The 21193-nt window shown below is 41.2% G+C and overlaps 1 protein-coding gene across 1 annotated transcript in view; it reads left to right on the top strand.

Annotated features, from left to right (window-relative positions):
• The window catches only part of OSTF1 (osteoclast stimulating factor 1), a 60696-nt gene that overhangs the window by 16859 nt on the left and 22644 nt on the right, over positions 1-21193 (top strand). The window contains exons 2-4 of the mRNA XM_079790182.1: positions 9673-9719; positions 17711-17761; positions 20394-20457. Of these exons, the coding sequence (XP_079646308.1) occupies positions 9673-9719; positions 17711-17761; positions 20394-20457 (162 nt within the window). The remainder of the gene's footprint in view (positions 1-9672; positions 9720-17710; positions 17762-20393; positions 20458-21193) is intronic.

Here is a 21193-nt window from a genome sequence, read left to right as displayed (position 1 = left end):
ACCAGCAGTTATGACCTCTCAGGACGTAAAAGTAACCAAGTTTGCTGAAAGGCACTGAAAAGTGTAAGCAAAGGAAAAAATGGATAAGAAAGGCACACTGTTAATCAACAGAACCCTCTTGTCAGAAAACACACTGGCTACTGTTTTTAATGAGTCTGCCATTCCTGCAGCTGAAATCAAGACACGTTTCAAATTCTTTAGTTTTTTTTTTTTTTTTTTTTTATTGGATAAAGTGAAGCTGCAGGGAAGAGGTGGTGCTGGAGTAAGGAGAGATGAAAATTTTATGTTCATAGCTTTTTAAAAAATTAGTTATATCCTTTATGGTAAATATAGATATGCAACTAGAATTCATTGGGTTTGATTTAATTAGTCCAAGAGGATGAGGGGAAGAAACTTATTCTTTGCATTGGAAACTCTCAGACATTGCTGCCCTCACATGACGATTTTTCTTTGCAAGGATCATAGTCTCTCTGTTTTATTTCCAAGAGCAATGGGCTTTTGTGGAATGACATGAATAGAGATCCTGACCAAGAAGCCTGTTCTGAGCTAACCACCTCATTTGTGGGTGTAGGCACTCCACAAAGCTCAGGGGAGTCTTGTGTTGGCCCAACAGAGCACAGCTGTTTCCTTTCATCCCAGCAATCCAATGATGGCCTTGACTCTTGGATGCTATCACATAGACTCCTTCTGTTTTGCTTTTGAGCAGAAAACATCCTGTTTCATCATGCATGTTTAATGGAATAATTTAAATATGCCTAGTAGAAATAATAGTCATGCTTTTACTTACTCTGAGAATATTAAGAGGTGGTGACACATTTTTTTTCAGACACACAGGATGTACATTAAGAAATTAATACTCCCTGTGTTCTCTTAGACCAGTGGTCGGCAAACTGCAGCTCGTGAGCCGCGGTTTGCCGCTCTGTTGACTAATGAGTTTGCCGGGCACTGTCTTAGACACCTGTGATAACTGTATGTATACGGTAAATTCTTATTTTTTCATGATTTTCCCTTGTTCATATAATTTTCTTACTCTTCTTTCTTTTTGAAAACTCTAATGGTGGTTATAAATTATCTGTTTTGGGGGGAGATAGGAGAATATTATCTATAATAATAAAAGCATAATATGCTAGTTAGACCGGATGACCTTCTGGATGAAAGCTGGGGCTGCGAGGGAAGCCCAGGTCCTGGGTGCCTGCTGGTGGCCAGAGGGAAGCCTGGGTCTCAGGTGCCGGCGGCCAGAGGGAACCCCAGATCCTGGGTGCTGGAGCGAACCCTGGGTCACAGGTGCTGGAAGGAACCCCAGGACATGGGTGCCAGAGGGAAGCCGATGCCAGTAGCCGGGGGAAGGAAGGCCTACTCTTGCACAAATTTCATGCATAGGGCCTCTAGTTATTTATATGCTAGCTGAGTTTTAAAATTCACAAAGTGGAGGAAATATTACTTTTTCTTTAGAGTGTCTTGTAGCAAATCCTAATTTGATCAGGTAGCCTAAAGCAGTGGCTTTCCAAATTTTTTTTTACCTTGATCATCAGTAAGATATTTTACTTAATGACCTGGAAAACACACACACACGAGTATAGGGGTAAACAGAAGTTTATCTTAGCCTCAAATTTCTTCCTAAATCTGCCATTTAACTTTGGCCAAATGGTGGAATGCCTGCTTTGGTGTCCTTTTAGACACACCTAGACTTGCATTAGAACAAGGATTGTAGATTGCATTGGTAACTCTCCTGTCTAACCAGTGTAGTGGCACCAGTAATGCAAACAAGACACGCCATTTGGATGTATTAATATCTTTTCTTTTTTATCCTCACCTGAGGATATTTTCCCCATTAATCCTTTAGAGGGACTGGAAGAGAGGAAGAGAGAGAGAGAGAGAGAGAGAAACATCAAAGTAAGAGAGACACGTTGATTGGCTGCCTCCTGAATGCTCCCTGGCCCCGGCCATGGATCCACCTGCAACCAAGGTACGACATGCCCTGGACCGGGAATTGAACCTGAGACCCTTTGGCCTGTGGGCAGACGCTCTAACCACTGAGCAGCCAGCCAGGGCTGGATTTATTATCTTAATATTCACTGTGAAAAACAGTTGTTAAATACTCTAAATGTGACTTATCCCAAATGCTCCCTTTTGTGCTTTATATATGAAAATTCCCTCAGTCAATTGAAAGTTTAAATGTACATTTATTATTAGAGAGTAAAATATTGCTATAAGTAATGATGATTGTGGAGGCTGTGAACTTTATATGTCCTTATAGGTATAGATTGGGAATTAATGTTGCGAGAGTGCAATTGCTAATAATTTTGGGGAAACCAATGTGTCATTTGTGGGATTGCCTTCAGTGAAATTGCGTCATTAGGATTAAGCAAACCTTCCAGCACAGAGATAAATAGGAGGCAAGTCTTGACTTCAGTCGTTTTCTATTAGGGAGGAAGGAAAGCTTACTAACTTGGTGGTAACATGACCACAGGCAACAGCTAAACTGGCAGGGCTAGCACCAAACTAGCTTGCTTTTCCACGGACCTCATTTTATTTATTTATTTATTTAACAACATCTTTTTAACCTTTTGCACTCGGATGTCGAATGTGACTCGACACGGTTAGCATCGGTAGCAGGAATCGAGAAAAAAGCAAGCGAGTGCAAAGGGTTAAAAATGGAATATATATATATATATAATTGATTTTAGAGAGAAAGGGAAAAAGATATATATAGAGGGATATTGATTGGCTGCCTCCGGCATGCTCCCTACTGGGGATTGAGCCAAAACTTAGGCACGTGCCGTGACCTGGAATCAAATTGGCAACCTCTTGATGCATGCGTTAGTGCTCAACCACTGACCCACACGGGCCGGGCTCCACAGACCTAATTTTATACAAGTCTCATCTGGCTGCAGTTGATAGTGCCAAGGAATTACGGTTTTTGCCCTTTTATATCAAATTTTAAAAATGGGTCTATCAGAAATTTTAATACTAAGATTATAATCATAATTATTTTTTTGAATAAAATTTCAGACTTATTCTTGTTTCTCAATAGTTCATTCTGTAAAGGCAACATTTGGCTTTGGCAAATACTGATTTCAATATTTGGCCATTTGGCATGATGCCAAACAAAATGCGTTTGTTTCTAAAATAAACATCCACCTATCCAATCCCAATGACACAAAAATTTCACAGAACTCTTATTACTTCTGTTGTGTACAGTGTGCTCTGGTCTTTTCAGTTCTACTTAATATTTTTTAAAGCTTTTAAATTAGCTTCACAATAATACACACACACACACACACACACACACACACACACACACACACACACACATATATATATATATATATATATATATATATATATACTAGAAGCCCGGTGCATGAAATTCATGCACGGCGGGGGGTTGTCCCTCAGCCCAGCCTGTACCCTCTCCAATCTGGGATCCTGGATCGGGCCTAAACGGGCAGTCGGACATCCCTCTCACAATCCAGGACTGCTGGCTCCCAACTGCTTGCCTGCCTGCCTTCCTGATTGCCCCTAACCGCTTCTGCCTGCCAGCCTGATCACCCCCTAACCACTCTGCTGCCAGCCTGGTTGATGCTTAACTGCTCCCCTGCCAGCCTGTTTGCCCCCAACTTCCCTCCTCTGCCAGCCTGGTCACCCCTAACTGCCCTCTCCTGCAAGGTTGATCACCTCCAACTGCCCTCCCTTGCAAGCCTGGTCCCTCTCAACTGCCCTCCCTTGCAGGCCTGGTCCCTCACAACTGCCCTCCCTTGCAGGCCGGGTGCCTCCCAACTGCCCTCTCCTGTTGGCCATCTTGTGATGGCCATCTTGTGTCCACATGGGGGCAGGATCTTTGACCACATGGGGGCAGCTATATTGTGTGTTGCAGTGATGATCAATCTGTATATTATTCTTTTATTAGATAGGATAGAGGCCTGGTGCACGGTTGGGGGCCAGCTGGTTTGCCCTGAAGGGTGTCGAAGATAAGGGTGGGGGTTCCCTTGGGGTGTGGGGCGGCCTGAGCGAGGGGCCTGTGGTGGTTTGCAGGCCGGCCACGCCCCCTGGCAACCCAAGGGGAGGCCCTGGTATCTGGAATTTATTTTCCTTCTACAATTGAAACTTTGTAGCCTGGAGCGGAGCCAAGCCTGGGGCTCCGACAGCCATTTCTGTGGCAGTTAATTCACCTTCTACAATTGAAACTTTGTAGCCTTAAGTGAGTGGGCCCGGCCAGGGTGTGCGGAAAGCTTTGCTTCCCCTGTTGCCGGCGGCAACCCTGGCCTGCTCTCTCAAGCTCCATTCTGCCGCCATTTGTTTGAATTTGTTTACCTTCTATAATTGAAACTTTGTAGCTTGAGTGGAGGCTTAGGCCTGCAACGGCTATGGAAAGCTTGGCTTGCTCTGTTACCTGGGAAACCTTGCTCTCTGTGGCTGTAGCCATCTTGGATTGGGGTTAATTTGCATACTCGCCCTGATTGGCTGGTGGGTGTGGCTTATGTAGCGGAGTGATGGTTAATTTGCATATTACCATTTTATTAGAGAGGAGATATATATATATTTAAACTGCAGATCATAACCTGTACATTATAATCTGCAGTTTAAAAATGTTGAGACTCAATGTATTCTGTGAGTAGTGACGCTGTCCTGGAAGGGTCATCTTTGTATGAAGTATTTAGTCCTACAAAAGATGCAATGAAGATTTTCTAGTTATGTTTCTTTCCCAGAAATGCAATTTAAGATCTCAAAGGCATGTTACCATAACCTATGAATTAAAGCTACTGTTAAATACTTTTCTGTAATTGTTGTGCCAGTTTACACACCCACCAGTAGTGTTCGAGAATTCCAGTTATTCAGAATTCTTAACACTTAACATTGTCAATATTTTCAGTTTTAACCATCATAGGTGGGTATGAAGTCCTAGGTGGCTCATGCTTCCCAGATTCATAGCAGAACATCAGTGAAAGAGCCAATCTGTTCTAGATCACTAAGTTCTGATATTTGAAAAGTTATTTCTCTTGCTGTTTATTATATGTCTGTTCGTTATAGTAAGCAGTCCCATTTTAATTCTTAGAGACTTACTCTAGAAGCTTTTCCACTCCTTCTCCAACAGAGAATAAAGTAGATTAGAAATTGTATGTTTGAGTTTATAAGCCCCAAGTTCTAAGTGCTATTTCAGGGTCTTAGAGATGCAGCAATACATACTCTGCAAACCTCAGAAACAGAAAATCCTCTGACCCTCTCTCTGTACACGGCCCTGTGCCGATCCCCTTTCCTCTACCTGCCTCAGCCACGGTGGACAAGGATTAGTTTACTGAAGTCCGGGGCAGAGGAAAATAGTGTTTGGCTTGTGACTGGTGGCCTCAGCCCTTCTCTATGGGGGCAGGGCGGGGTTGCAGAGAAATGGAAAGGGTGTGCCTGGCAAGGTGAGAAGCCAGCAGAGTGAAAAACCAACAGGGGCCCGCAGCTGTGGGCGGGCGTTTACTTATCTTGCTAACCTCAGGAAACCAGCCCTGCTGAAATCCTTAATACCATTCACATGCTATTTCATGTGAGCGCCACGTAAAACATCAGACAAAAGATTGGGCTTCTTTCCAGTCTCATTCAGGGTGAATGCCAGGGTGATTTCAGGTAATCCACGCAGTCTTCCCAGCTCTACTTTCTCTCTTTGTTATGTGTAACCAGACTTCCATGAGAAAACGGTGAAGATGGAAGTTGCCCGAAGAAGGCATCGAAGTTAGCCTCCCTGCATATATATATAAGAACACAACTATTTCACATGTGTGCCTCTGCTTTCTTTAAATAAAATTGGAATTGATCAGTACCATCTCTTGATGATGAAAATGTTTATTATTATTTTTTAGATGTCTGCAGGGCTAATACTATAGGAAGACACAGTACCCTGATTTCTTCCCTTCAATACTTTGCTTAAACCTGTATAGAACATTAGTCACAGTTGAATTAAATATGTTATAAAAATGATCACTGTATTAAGTTTTCTTAATTATTATTCTCTTAAGAGACTCATCCAAGGTTAGTAAACTGTCATCATGAAACTTTGTTTTTATGCAATTCTTTCATATCCTCTGGCTATTTCTTTTGCATTCTTTTATTTCTACTTGACTCAGGTCTGAGAATAGAATAAATTAAGGCCCAGAACTTTTAAAATAAGTAGATTAAAAGGGATCCACAAGAGGCTAACATCCCAACATCCTATATAATAAAAGCCTAATATGCTAAGTGTCAGGTTGGCTGTTCAACCAATCAAAGCGTAATATGCTAATGATATGCTAAGGCCACTCAACCACTTGCTATGACGTGCACTGACCACCAGGGGGCAGACACTCAACGCAGGAGCTGCCCCCTGGTGATCAGTGCGCTCCCACACGGGGAGCACCGCTCAGCCAGAAGCCCTGAGCCGGGCTCACGGCTGGCAAGTGCAGTGGCGGTGGTGGTAGCTCTCCTGCCTCCGCAGCAGCACAAAACATGTCCAACTGCTGGCTTCAGTCGGACATACCCCAAGGGCTCCTAGACTGTGAAAGGGCGAGGCCAGGCTGAGGGATCCCCCCAAGTGCACAAATTTCGTGCACCAGACCTCTAGTTAATCAATAAATAGGACTGTATATGTGGTAGTATTTCTGCAGCATTACATAGAATGCTCCCTTGTATAACAGCCTAAAGCAGTGATTTCCAAGAATTTTTAAAGCATGCAATGCTTGGACTGTTTAGTCAGGCACACTGACGTCTTTTCCCTTAGGTTATCAAATAAAAAAATGACAACAGCCAACACAACAATAGCTGTCTGGTGTGAATGAATCAAAATTATAGCTTTTATTTTTTTGTCAGATTGGCTAAAAATATATTTTTTTGGTGTGCCACAGAATTTTAGTAATTTGTTTATGTGTGCCATAAGATGAAAAATGTAGAAAATCTCTGGCCTAAAGATAGTTGCCTAATGTTCAATCAATGTAAATAAAAATGCAAATAAATCTCCCACTTCCTTTTAGTTGTGAACAGTTCAAGACAATCACAAAAGATGCAATTACAAAAATCAATGGATTAGTCACACCTGAAGTATTTTTTCAGGTTCTTTATATTGAATTTTATCTATGCTCATTAAATTGACATGGACCCTTGTTTTCAAAATTAGCCGTAGTACCACCCTTTGCTGTCATTCCCTCAAAGAAACCAGAGAGTTCTGTCTTTATTAATTTGACCGCTTCCTTGTGCAACTTCTCTTTGGAAAGTTCGAAGTAATCAAGATAACCAGTCTTCCCTCTCAGAGAGACAGTCAGGTCAGCAGAAAATATTTCTCCTGGCAACTCCTTCTTCCCTTTGGCAGTTCCTTTCTCAGGCCTGTGGGTGTGGTTAAAAAAGCAAACTCCAAACAAAAAAAATTTTCACCTTTCCTTCTGCCTATAACCCTCCCCTTAGTAGAGCAGGAAAGAAGTGGCACTAGAATTCAGATTGCAAAAAAAATATTTTCTTGCAGCACACTAAGTAACAGGGATTTGAACTTTTAAAATATGTAGATTAAAAGGGATCCACAAGAGGCTAACATCCCAACATTAATCGATAAATAGGATCGAATCCCAACATTGATTGATAAATAGTATCATTAGGGCATTTAGAAGAAAAAATGGTAACCCTCTTAACCCCCGTGAAAGTATCTTTACAGCTTTACTTGATTGTAAAAGTAATACATGCTACGTGTAATGAATATAAACAATACATGTAAAGTAGAATGTGAAGGTTCCCCATAATTGGTTCTCTCAGTTAAGGTGTGTGTGTGTGTGTGTGTGTGTGTGTGTGTTGTCAACATAAACGGGATGGTACTTGACATAATGTCACTGAATGTTTTGTAGGCTCTTTGCTATGTCCGGGTCTGCAGATCCTTCTTTTTTAATGACTATTGTATGGATGAGTCAGGATTGATTTACATAGACCCCTCTGAACAGACATTCCGTCATTTCTCATTTTCTGATGTTCTAAACCTGCATGGTTCAATATGCTAGCCACCAGCCATGTGTGGCAATTTAATTAGAATTAAATGATGTTTAAAAATAAGTTCCTCAGTCACTCTCATCACATTTCATGTATTCAGTAGCTATATGTGACTAGCACAGATATAGGACTTTTCCATCGTTGCATCCTATATAATAAAAGCGTAATATGCTAATTAGGCCAGACATCCTTCCAGACGACCTTCCTGACGAAGCCCGGGCTGTGAGGGAAGCCCAGGTCCCGGGTGCCTGCCGGTGGCCTTAGGGAAGCCAGGATCCTGGGTGCTTGCCGGCAGCTGGAGAGAAGCTTGGGGAAGCTCAGGTCCCAGGTGCCAGAGGGAAGCCGGTGCTGGCAGCCAGGGGAAGGAAGGCCTACTCTTGCACGATTTTCGTGCATCAGGCCTCTAGTAGTTATATAGGACAGTGCTGTTCTAAACGACTGGTTTTCAGACTTCTTTTGAGCACGTTTCCATTCCTTTATTCATCCATTCTTGAGTTGTTCAACACATAATTATTGAGTGCTTCTATGTTCTAGGCACTGTGCTAGGTATTTGGACATCTCATTCATAAAACAAAAACACCTGTCCTCGTAATGCTTCCATTCTAGCAGTGGAAAGATTGAGTATTCTCTCCCAATAAATATAAATGTACTTATAATTTGCACATGTATTCTATTGTGCTGTCACCTTATTAGACATGTGAAATAAGGAATGAAAAAGAAGGTAAAAATGTGCATAATTTCTGAAGTAGTCTGCCTGTATCGCGCCGTGGAGGCCACCGTTCTGCACGATGCTCCTGTAATAGATGTCACCTCTAACGGTGCTCCCAGTGCTCACACCAAACTGTTGTCACTTTTTCAATAGGTAGTTCTATTTTGATATCCCTTCTAAATTTATTTCATAAAAGACCTGTTTTTATTGTTTTTTGTTTTTTTTTTGCTACCTTTAGGTTTATTTTCTTACCCTGTGTGGATTTGTTCTTTTACTTACATATTCATTTAGCAAGCATTTATTAAGTTCATACTGTGTATATGCCAGCGAGGTGCCAAGAATTTGAAAAAGTCAGGGTTTCTCTGCCTTTAAACGAGACAGGCCGGCAAATCAGTTCTTCTCAGACACGGGCTAATGGAAATGCAGCCAAGGGGCATATAAAGAGAGAGATCTTTTGGCAGAATGGAGGACAGCTTTTATGGGCATGACCTCCTCTTTGCTTAGTTATTGTACTCTGTTTGGGACTTAATGGACTCACAGATTTCTCCAACAGCTACTATTTTTCTCAATGGTATTTTCTTTTTTTGGGGAAAATAAAATTCTAAACCATGGGTTTAAGACTATTACACCATTGTCTGTTGTCATGTTAAATATCTTTTCATGTTAAATGCTCACCTTTCCAGTATTAAACTTAGATCGTAGTGTTGGAAGGGCTCTGTATAGGACAGAAGGTAAGTACAGATAATTGTGTAGCTCCTATTGTTTGAAAGGAGAAAGCAAAATCACCTCAGAGGTGTGTGCTTATTCATGCTTTCATTTAACAAATGTTTTTTAAAAAAATGCCTCCTATGAGGACAAAGCACTTAATTCCAAAATGAATTTTTCCCACAGGCTTTGAATTAGGGAATTCTGAAAAATATAATGGATAGTTTAGAAATGAAAGAATTGATCATGTTGTTTTTCCGCCTCTCTTTTAGGGCAAGTTAAAGTGTTCAGAGCTCTTTATACGTTTGAACCCAGAACTGTAAGTATTCAGTTTTTAACTTTAAAATTGGCATAAAAACCTAAGCTGGTTGCATTTAGATACTTCCTCTGGCCTAAATGGGCTGCCTGTTGTTGGTTAGCCATAAATCATTCACAGGAATGGATGTTCGGTCACTCCCTCCCCCTGCAGCCCAGAGGCGTGAAAGCTAAGCCCCTCCATTGATCTGCATGTCTTTCTGTCTCAAGGTCATATAGGCCATCTTGAGCTGCTTCTCTCCCTGAGGTGAAACCACTCGCTTTAAAATCACCAAGTGACCTGCATGGCAAGCATGTCACCCTGTCTTAGTCATCCTTCCGCTGACTCTCTTGTTAACTGATTTTCCCTTTGACCTGCTACCTCCAGCTACCTATAATGTCACCTTCTGCGAATTGCCCACAGCAAGTTTTTTTGTCTCTGATGTATGTATTTTTCATTGTTATAGTTTCTGGCATACATCCATAACTCCATCTCTCCACCCATGGGTTAGTGAGCACCTATCATGTGCCAGACATTGGTGCAGACCTTGGGGCTAGTGTAGGGACAAGAGAAAGGTCTGTCTCAGGGCGCTCACATCCCAGTGGGGAGAGACAGACAGTTAAGCAGACAAATGAGTATAACTGTCAGGGCCTGGTTAAGTGCTATGAAGGAAAATAAGGAGGGTAAGGGGCAACACAGTTAAGGGAGGAGGAGTGTTATTTTCAATAGGGTGTTTAAGGATGGCCTTTCTATAGAGGTGACATTAAATTAATTTTTAATTTATTGATTTAAGAGAGAAAGAGAGAGAAACATTGATTTGTTTTTCCACTTATTTACACAATCATTGGTTGATTCTTGTATGTATCCTGACAGGGGATTGAACCCACAACCTTGGAGTATTGGGATGATGCTCTAACCAACTGAGCTACCTGGCCAGGGCCTTGGGTGACCTTTGAGTAGAAACCTGAAGGAAGTGAAGGAGCAGAAGGAATAGCAGGTGCAAAAAGGATGCTTGGTGGGTTCTAGAAACAGCAGGGAGGACAATGGGGCTAGGAAAGTTGTGAACAAGGGAGAGGGAGGTATGACAAGTTCAGGGATACTGGGTCCCGTAGGGCCTTGTGGGTTGTGTTTGGATTTTGCCCTGAGTAGAATGGGAAACAATTGAAGGATTTGAGCTCAAGGGTAATTAGATAGCTAAGTTTTAGAAGAATCACTTTGAGAAGTGGACAACCATCTAGGAAAGTAAGAATGGAAGCAGGGAGTCCAGACAGGACACAGAAGAGAAAGAAACAAAGAAGGAAACCTATTCTCATTGACCTCTCTCTCTTAAGTTGCATGATCCCTGGGGTAGATAGGAGTGGGGAGAGGGAGGCAGTCATCCTAATTCTAGAAAGCAACCTGCATTTACTCATTTGAGACCTGAGGTGACATCACTGTTTCTCCTCTCTCCCTCTAGTATCCTGCTCATCATCACCTTTGTCCTTTCTCACTGACCTTTAACAAATATATTTGGTTTGTTGATACATTAGTTACTTTAATTCACCTTTGGTTCTATTCCAGATGGAGTCTCTCCTCTGCTCTTCATCTTTGTTATTATTGAATGCATAGGAGAGAGTAGGCATTGCTTATTAGGTTTTTGAATATTCTGTAGTTCAAATGTTATTGTATTCTTTAATATCCCTGGTCTCAAGGATTCTAGGCTGCAGAGTGTACCGGGTGTTCAGTAATGACTAACCCATACCCTGCTGCCCCCACACTCTGCCCCTTTCCACCTGCCCTCAATCCAGTGGTTAAAGGTAGCCTCTAGCTCCCATGGACCTTCCTGACTGGTTAAGTGCCTGTACTTGTACCAGCTGTTCAATATTTTGAGTATCACCCAAGAACTAGCTTAGTTTTGCATTCTTTTTCTGAATGAGAATTCCTGTTGGACAATGTCGGAAGCTTAGTTTGGTCTTTCTCTCCCATAACCAATAGCCATCTGCTCTGGTGGGTACATTCTAAACTGACCTGGTCTCCTTAGAGTCATTGGGACCAGGCAAGATGGAAGAGCTGATCTGGACTTTATGGGACCATTGTTGACTCGTGCAGCACCCCAGAGAGCCCTGGGCCCTGTTTTTAGCTGCTGTTCAACCAAGATAGGGACAGCAATGCCCAACTCCACTCTTGGTGATCCACTGAACAGGTAGAACACTGGACAGCTGTGGCTCCCGATTCTTCCTACTAACCCTTTTCTCCCCTATCTTGCTTGAAAGCAAGGTAGTTCTGGCACCACCCAGTCCTGTTTGGTTCCTATTTCTCACCAAACCTCCAGTGCAATAACGTGTCATACTGAGAACTGGCTGGACTTGACAGACCAGTGTAAAACCATGCTGATAGAGAATGAACAGCATTTCCTGTGTGCTGGGGGTATAATATGGAGTTCCAAAGAGAAACCAGCAGGACCCTGCTCTATCACGTAATGTTTGCTGGACTTTGCTAGGTTTATAGCATTAAATGTACAAGAAGGAGCCCTAGAATGGGATTCCAAAAGCTGAAGTAGGAGCCCAGCCCTGGCACTCACACTGTGTGACCTGTGGCAAGTTCTTCAACCTCTCTAAGCTTGGTTGTGAAATGGAGATAATGCTCATGGCCAGCCCTGCTCTAAGGGGTTGTTGTGAGAATAAAATGAGGTTAAATATGCTTTGCAAGTATAAGGTGCTGCTCTTGGTTTTGTTGTAATGCATTATGTGGAGGTGGAGGTGAAGGGAAACAGATATTTTTCATGACCACTGACATATATATATATATATGTGTGTGTGTGTGTGTGTATATATATATATATATTATTTCAGAGAGGAAGGCAGAGGGAGAGAGAGATAGAAACATCAATGATGAAAGAGAATCATTGATCACTGCCTCCTGCACACCCGCTACTGGGGATCGAGCCCGCAACCCAGGCATGTGCCCTTGACCGGAATCGAACCTGAGACCCTTCAGTCTGCAGGCTGATGCTCTATTCACTGAGCCAAACCGGTTAGGGCGGCCACTGCCTCTTAACTAGGTCATGACACCATGACGACCAATAATGGCTATGCAGGACCCTTCCGTATGAGAGAAAGCATAGGTGGTAGCGAAGAGCAGGGACTCAAGAATTTTACTGTCGTGGTTCAAGTCTGGGGTCTACCGTGTACCTGGTCTGTGGCCTTGGATATGTTTCTTACCTTATTGCCACATTTTCTTTTTAATCAATAGTTCCCAGACACACAGTGCTATTTACTACCCATAAAATATTTTCTCCCAAAGAAACTAGTGGCAGCTTGTCCTGAACACAGCTAATGTGGCAATAAGAGTAGCACCCACCTGATAATGTCCCTGGTGAGGATTAAATTAATTAATATTTGTAATTGTCCAGACCAATCCCTGGGACATAATAATACTGTAAATTGTTAAATAAATATATATGTGTCAATTTGATTTTTTTCTTTTTATTAATTTTTGAGGCTCCGCATTGACAAATCTGAAAAATGTCAAAAGTATCTCAGTCTTCTGAATTTTTTAAAATAAAAAAATATATTTGCATAAACCAACAAAATTAATACCTTGGGAATTATATGGAACAGGAATGAGAATATATAATCCCAAGTTGTACCCATCGCTGTAACGTTGCAGTGGCCAACAGTTTACTTGTTCTGATACCTTGTGGTTCTTCAAGGGGAGAAAAAGGAGGAATGTGGTTAAAAGCCAAAGAACAAGCTGGAAATAGAGAAATGCTTACTTGACTGTGTCACTATCTTCCCATTTCTGTCCCATGTATATGATGCCAGGAATTTAAAAGTAGATCCTCATTGAACAATTTACATTAAGTGCCCTGTAAGCGGTTTCTTAATGGAAAGTGTGAGTATTACCGGTAAAACGTATCTGAGTTTTAAAATCATGAAATTACCTTGTTGTCTATACCAGCGGTCGCCAACCGGGGGTCCGTGGACCACGGCTGGTCCGTGAGGTCCGGAAGATTGGTGGCCGCTGGTCTATACTGCCATCAACAGTCTAAAGAACTTGGTAGACCACCTCCTTAGCTGTGTTCAGGACAAGCTGCCACTAGTTTCTTTGGGAGAAGCTATTTTATGGGTAGTAAGTAGCATTGAGTGTCTGGGAACTATTGATTAAAAAGAAAATAAAACCCCCACTCTCCTTTCTCAAGATGAAAAAAAAATAGTGAGACCTTATTATACCTGGCTGAAATCGACCGCCTGCTATTGCCTCAGTTAAAAAACACGTCTGCCCTAATATGTGGCTTGTGGTAGACGCCGCTGTTGAATAGCAGCCATTAATTTAAAAACCAAACCGAAAGAAAGCTGAGAAGTTAGCAAAATGACCGTACTTAGCGACATTTTCCAGATGCCACTTAACCAAACCACGCAGGACAGGAATTACTTAAAAGACATTAAGAGTTTTAACTGTCCTAGGCTCTTATTGCCTTTTAAACAATCGAGCTAAAATTTTCATTACATAAAATTGACCACTTTAGATGGAAGAAGGCATAGAGGGGATACATGGTGATGGAGGGAAAAGAATGCACACAACAAAAGAATCCCTGAGCACCCAAGCAAAGGTCAGTCTATACCCCAACCAATAAGTGAGTTCTGCCCAAAAAGGAAGTACTGCTGGACTCCGATCACACTTAGAACCAGACTGACTTCTTAAAAAAAAAAAAAAAATTAACCACTTTCAAGTTCAGTACATTCACAGTGTTGTCAGCCATCATCTCTGTCTAGTTCCAAAACATTTTCATCACCCCAAAAGAAACCCCATACCCATTAAGCATTTATTTTCCATTCTTCTGGGCTTTATTCCTTTTTTGTGTGTGAAAGACTAAATGCAGGGAGTGTGTGTGTGTGTGTGTGTGTGTACACTTTGTTTTTGTTGAGGTATTTGTATGATACTTTTTCAAAATGTGCCTTTTGCTTCCAAGGGTGAGTGATCTTATTAAATGAGAAAATTTAGGCAGATTTGGCTTCCATGTTTATAGAAGTCAGACCCAAACTGTAGGCAGTGATGACTCCTTAATTTCAATGAAAGCACCGATTGAGGAGGACTCACTGTTAGACACAAGTGGGTAGGTTTAGCGCTTAGAGAAGTACATAATAAGAATGGCCCAGGATGGCTCTAAGACCAGGAAGATCTCTTCAAGGCATTGAGCTCTTTCAAAACTCCAGGACACTTAGTCACTCCAAAAAAAAAAAAAAAAAAAAGCATATATTCTGTTTTTTCACATATATTCTGTTTTCCTTACTTTCTTATACCCTATTTCATTCTCTTCTCCCATCTCTGACTGTCATCTGAAGGAGAGATAGTCAAATGGTGTTGCCAGTAAAGGCTGACCTTACTGTTATGGGGCGGCCACTATGTCTAGCTGGGATGCTACCTATGATGGTAAGCAAGTCCCCTTTATAGCTTCTCTGAGAGGGAAGTACAAAAGGAAATAGTTTGTTCCCCTAATCACTTTCTATGTCCATCACATTTTGGTAGTCATATTGATCATAGATCATCAGAACATTTTAGAGAAGAGTTACAGACAATCTTAGAGGGCATGCTTTGTTTTTTCCTCCTAAATTCCCATTTCAAATAACATTAAAATGTGTATAATCAAGTCTACATAGTTTCAATTAATTTTGCATAGCTTGTGCTATGTGTAAGTCTAGTGTCTGTAAATAAAAGTGTAAATGCAACAAATGCTTCAGAAAGTTGCCTTTTAAAGGAACTTAGCCATTTTTTGTTATCATTAATCATTAATGCTAATTTTGATATTTGAATTTATAACGCATCTAAATATTCGTGTATTGTGGTTGTTTAAAGCATGATGTAGCTTTAAAGCATGTTATAGTCTTCATTTATATTTGGAAGAAATAGTTATAACAATGATATAGATCAGCTTTGATACTAAATAAATTGCTAGTGCAAAGTCATATTTACTACCCTGGTCAGTGACTGAGAGAGGAGATAAACATATGGAAAAAGAAATGGATGAAATAATTTGTTTTGCTAGCATAGATTTTATTTGTATGGAAGAATAACTATAATAGGAAATATCAAAGCCTCTTATGACGAACGTATTTTTACAACTAAAAATATGTAAGTAATAATATTTGGAAAATACTTATTTCATACATTATTGTGATCTTATCCTGTGTGAAATTTTGTGCCCTACATTTTCCACTCAACATGACAACGTAAACATTTCTCAATATCTGAAACTCCCTCTGAATAGACATCATCCTATTTACTCATAAGGTCATGCTGATAAGTGTTATCTACTAATGGGAAAAAGGAGATGTTTAATTAAAGTGCCTGGATTTGTTCAGAGAGTGTGTCAGACAGTTGGGTGGTATGGGCCAGAGCACATACTGACTGTAATCAACTAATCCCTTACCTGCTTATGATCATATCTCTCAGCTCCATATCTTTCATGGTTAAATTCTGTATTAACTATTCTCACATATAAAATGCTCATTCTCTCTGAACATAAAGAGATAGGATAATAGTTTTCTCAAAGTAAGCATTTAGCAGATGTTGATATGAAAGTGTTTAAGTACTGATGCCTAATCATTTAGGAAAGAGCCAAGCTTCTAGTCATTTGTCATGGTTTTAATTCTGGACATTTATCCTTTTACTAGAGGCCTGGTGCATAGATTCGTGCACTGGTGGGGTCCCTTAGCTTGGCCTGCACCCTCTCAAAATCTGGGACCCCTTGGGGGATGTCGGAGAGCCGGTTTCGGCCTGATCCCGACAGGCCAGGCCAAAACTGGCAGTCTTACATCCCCCGAGGGATGTAGCAGTGCGCAAAGCAGCAGGCACCCGGCTCGGGGCAGGCGCCATGCTGCTCCTGCTGATCCCGGCCCCATTGCACCTGCCTGCCGCTGCAGCAGCTGTGCTTGCCAGCCGTAAGCCTGGCTTCTTGCTGAGCGGCGCTCCCGCTGTGGGAGCGCATTGACCACCAGGGGGCAGCTCCTGTGTTAAGAGTCTGGCCCTTGGTGGTCAGTGTGCATCATAGCAACCAGTCAAGTCGTCGACCAGTCATAACAACCACTTAGGCTTTTATATATATAGATAAAGAAATATATATCACCTTTTGGAATTTCTATAAGAAAGAAGTTTTATTTAATATTCTATCCTATATAATAAAAGGCCAGCCACCATAAGTGTAATGACTGGAACAACCAGAGACCAGAACCACCATGGCCCCTTGTCAGGCTGGCCCTGCCCCCAAGCAAGCAGTTAGGGGCGATCAGGCAGGCAGGCAGGCAGAGTGGTTAGGGGTGATCAGGTAGGCAGGCCAGGGGTTAGGAGTGAACAGGTAGGCAGATGGCCCCTCTCAGGGCTGGCTCCACCCCCCAGCAAAGAAAGAGGGAGGCCCAGGCCACTGGCAGTGACTCTGTAGCAGGTGTGTGGCTGACCAGTGATCGCCCCACAGAGGGAGGCCCAGGCCAGCCAAGCCATCATACCCCATGTCTGTCACCTGCAGAGGGAGGCCATCGGTGGCAGGGGAGCGGGGTGGGGGGAGAAGCGCTGCATAGATGGCAAGCAGTGGTAGCGGTGGGGGTGGGACCAGCTGCCTCAGCTGGGGGAAGGAAAGCCCCGATAGGCCCTGATCTCAGGCCAGGCCTAGAGACCCTACTTGAGGGGTCCTGGATTGTAAGAGGGTACAGGCTGGACTGAGGGGACCCCCCCCCCAAGTGTACGAATTTTTGTGCACCAGGCCTCTAGTTTTTATATAAAATGCCCTCCTTTCATTGTGGAAGAATATGATGTGTGTATTTGGGGAATCTTTATTTGTTATAGTTTCTTGAAGTTCAAATGGGAAAAATTCAGCTTCGATATGTGCCAATTTGTTAATAATGTTTTGTGAAATGGGTTATGTAATTTAAAACCACATTGAATACTTTACTATATGGAATCTATATAATTATCATAATCATATTCTAATTCATGAAAATATCACATGGAGTCAAACTTAAAAACATTTTTTTTTCTTTTAGCCAGATGAATTGTACTTTGAGGAAGGTGATATTATCTACATTACTGACATGGTAAGCCCAGCTAAAATTTTATAATCCCATGTATGAATTAAAGATGTATAAGACTATTTTGTAAAGCCATAACATTATTTAAATGTGTTTCTATCTAGAAATACATATGCTCAAGTCTGTTCATTTTAGCACAGTTTATAATAGCATACAATTAGAAATACTCCATATGTTGAAAAACAAGAAGATACTTGAATAAACATTGCAGAATTGGAGTATGATGTAGCTACAAAGAATAAGGCATACCCATAATGTGGAGTAATTTAAGTGAAAAAAGCAAGATGAAAAAATGAGGATTGCAGGCCATCACTTACCTAAGAAAAGGTGGGAGGATATACATAAACCTATTTTCTTCAATTTGTAATAAAAAGTCAAAGGAGGAGTCATAAAATAAAATTTGAAAAATAGTTTCTTCTGTGTGGGGGGAAGGAAAATAGAGTAGAGGGAACATAGATGGAAGATAGACTTTTTAAAAATTATACTTAATTTTGGAGTTCTCACTTTGGAATCATGTAAACTTTTTCATAGTCATACAATTAAATTGGTAAAAAGCAATCCCTGAAAATTAAAGTCAGCCTGAATCAGGTGAACTTCATTGTAATAACCACACAGAGAGGATCTATTCCAAGTGACTTTAAAACTCAGCAGTTGGAGTGACCTCTCTAGTAGAAGATGGATGAAGGACAAAAAGAACTGCCAAAAAAAAAGTGTAAACTGTTTTTAAGCATGATTTTGTTGGAGATTGTTAGGATCACTATTCTGAGAGAGTTGCATGTGTATTGTGTAGCGAATGAGTCATTAGGTCAGTGATGTTGAAAACTGGGATTTTCAGCCTGCAAGAAAGGATATATGGATGTAAGATCAATGAGGGTAAGTAAAAACCCTGTAGCTCTGCATTTGAATAGAACATATTTTACCTAAAATGAAACAAGACATTATTTCCTCCTCTGTACTTTGAAAAGGCCTAGAAAAAAATAACCAACTAATAATTCTATACTGTTCCCCATTAAAAGGATCAAGGCTCTTTTGAGAAAAGGTTGGTACCAGGTCGGGGGCAGTTAAGGTACAAGATAATCCCCTAACATCTTGTTTTTAGAATGCAAGGAAGCTACCAAGACTACCTAGGGTCACATTGGAAAGACACAGGCACTGTGTTGGAGAGGCCGCCACTAGCCAAAGACAGGACAACTTGAGCAATCGATTAGAGTAGCAATTCCCAAGGATTGAAACACATTTACTATGCTTAAATTATGAATTCCTAATGATATGTCAAAATAAACATTATCAGACACCATGAGAGGATGTGAGGGAACCAACTTTTTATTCTGACATCTGTTATGGAAAATAATCAGCATTTATTCTGCCTTTTTTTCATGAATTTCATCTCTGGAGAGCCTGGGAGTTGATGAGGGAGAGTTTCTCTTTCAAAAGGTATTCTAGTTATTTAAATGAAGTGGGAATGATGGAATTAGAATGTCATCCTCTTTGCAACCCCTATGAAATAATGGATCCAGATAATGCTCTTCAGCGGTTACTAACATTCCAAAAGGAGAGACCGCCAGACATTGTGTGTCTTTCGATGAGAGAGATCAAGATGAACTAGTCTTGCCAAAAAAATTTGAATCTAAATATAATTAAACCTCTAAAACTAATGAACAATTTAGAGGCGATACAGGGAACAGAAGAACACATCTTTGCTAACACAGGAATTCAACAGGCAAAATCCAGGCTGTTGGAAACTACAAAACAAATGGATTTTTTTTTTTTTCCAACAAGTAAACGGGGAAGGAGTGAAAAAAACAAATGGAGGGGGAACCTATAGAATAAAATAAAAGAGACTTAAGAGGCAAATCAATCAATCCTACCGTACGGCTCTTAATTGAATTCCAAGTTATAGAACAACCGGAAAATTTAAGTATTGATTTAGATATTTGATAATACTAAGGAATTGTTGAAAAATTTGAATCTGTGATAATGTATAACAATGATGTCTGAGAAAGTCCTTATCTTTCAGAGATACATATTGAAATATTTGCAGATATTGAAATAATATGATGTCTAGAATTTATTTCATGTTAATCTGAAGGGGAGGGAAGTTATAGGTGAGGGTGTATACGAAGCAATATTGTCCATAAGTAAATAATTCATGCGGTTGAAAATGGGTACATGTAGGTTCATTTAGTGTTCTTTCTACTTTTGTATAGGTTTGGATTATTCTGTATTAAAAATTTACCTCAAAAATAAAGGTGAAATAAAGAGATCTTTAGAAAATAAACCAACAAAAATCTTGACGCTAATAAAAATTAGTCTGGACAAAAAATATTCTATAGGTAGTCTGTATAAACTAAATGTAATTTTTTTTTCTTTTCATTCGTATTATCTCAGTTTGATCTGTTTGGTTTTTGAGGCTCTGTGATGAAGTGCCTTTAATTTGTTGCAGACAGATATGTGAATATTTGTAATTTAGTGGTAAGATGAATGCACCCCCGTAACGAGGGAGTGAGGAAGCTTGATGATTGTGAGCAGGGCCGATGGGCATTTTGTAGAGCTGGTACGCTCCATGAGAGTCCCATGGCGTTAAAAGTGATCGAATGTTCACTGGATTTGGTACCACGTAAAACTCTTCTTTCCCCAGAGTGACACCAGTTGGTGGAAAGGCACCTGCAAAGGCCGGACTGGACTAATCCCAAGCAACTATGGTAAGCGTGGCCGTGGCTGCACTTTGGCATGCTCTGTGCACTTCCAGTTCTCTGGTCCCCGGGGCCTTTCTGCTTGTTGCTCTGGCTGAGAAATCAATGGAGCCATTGTCAGTCTAGGACAGGGGTCGGCAAACTGTGGCCCGCGAGCCACATGCGGCTCGCGAGCCGGGGTTTGCCGCTCTGTTGACTAATGAGTTTGCCGACCACTGGTCTAGGACATTTTCTTCTCCGTGAGCCTCCTGTTAATAAAATGGTCATGGTCAGTAGACGTGCTTGAGCCTTGACTCATTGGCTGAAGAAAATGCATTGTAGCATTCTTGAAAGGACCCAGGGTTTCCAAGGAAACACACGTTTTACTTCATTCAACTCTTAGAACTTTTTTTTTTTTTTTTTGCTGTTAAACTACATCTCACGGATGGTTTCTTAGACTAGCCCTTCCTTTTCTGATGAAGTAACCCTGCCTTGTTAGTTCATTCTCGGGGCAGGGATGCTCATCAGATGCCTATCAGGGGCGGTTTGGGCAGCTTGAGCAGGGAGACGTGGCCCCTGCCATGAACACACTTGTAGCTGGATGGGGGAGAAAGCAGGGTTTCCTAGAAATTGGCAAAGTCAATAGAGCCCAGGACTGATAAACAAGGGTCCAGGGTTCTAATACTTTTCCTTCCACTTCCTAATAACCAGGGACCTTCCTGAAGGCACTGAACTGCTACCTCCGGGACTGTTCCCTTATCTATAT

The sequence above is a fragment of the Cnephaeus nilssonii genome (genome assembly GCF_951640355.1).
Source record: "Cnephaeus nilssonii genome assembly, chromosome: 14".
NCBI lineage: Eukaryota > Metazoa > Chordata > Mammalia > Chiroptera > Vespertilionidae > Cnephaeus > Cnephaeus nilssonii.
This window is presented reverse-complemented; position numbering and strand designations above follow the sequence as displayed.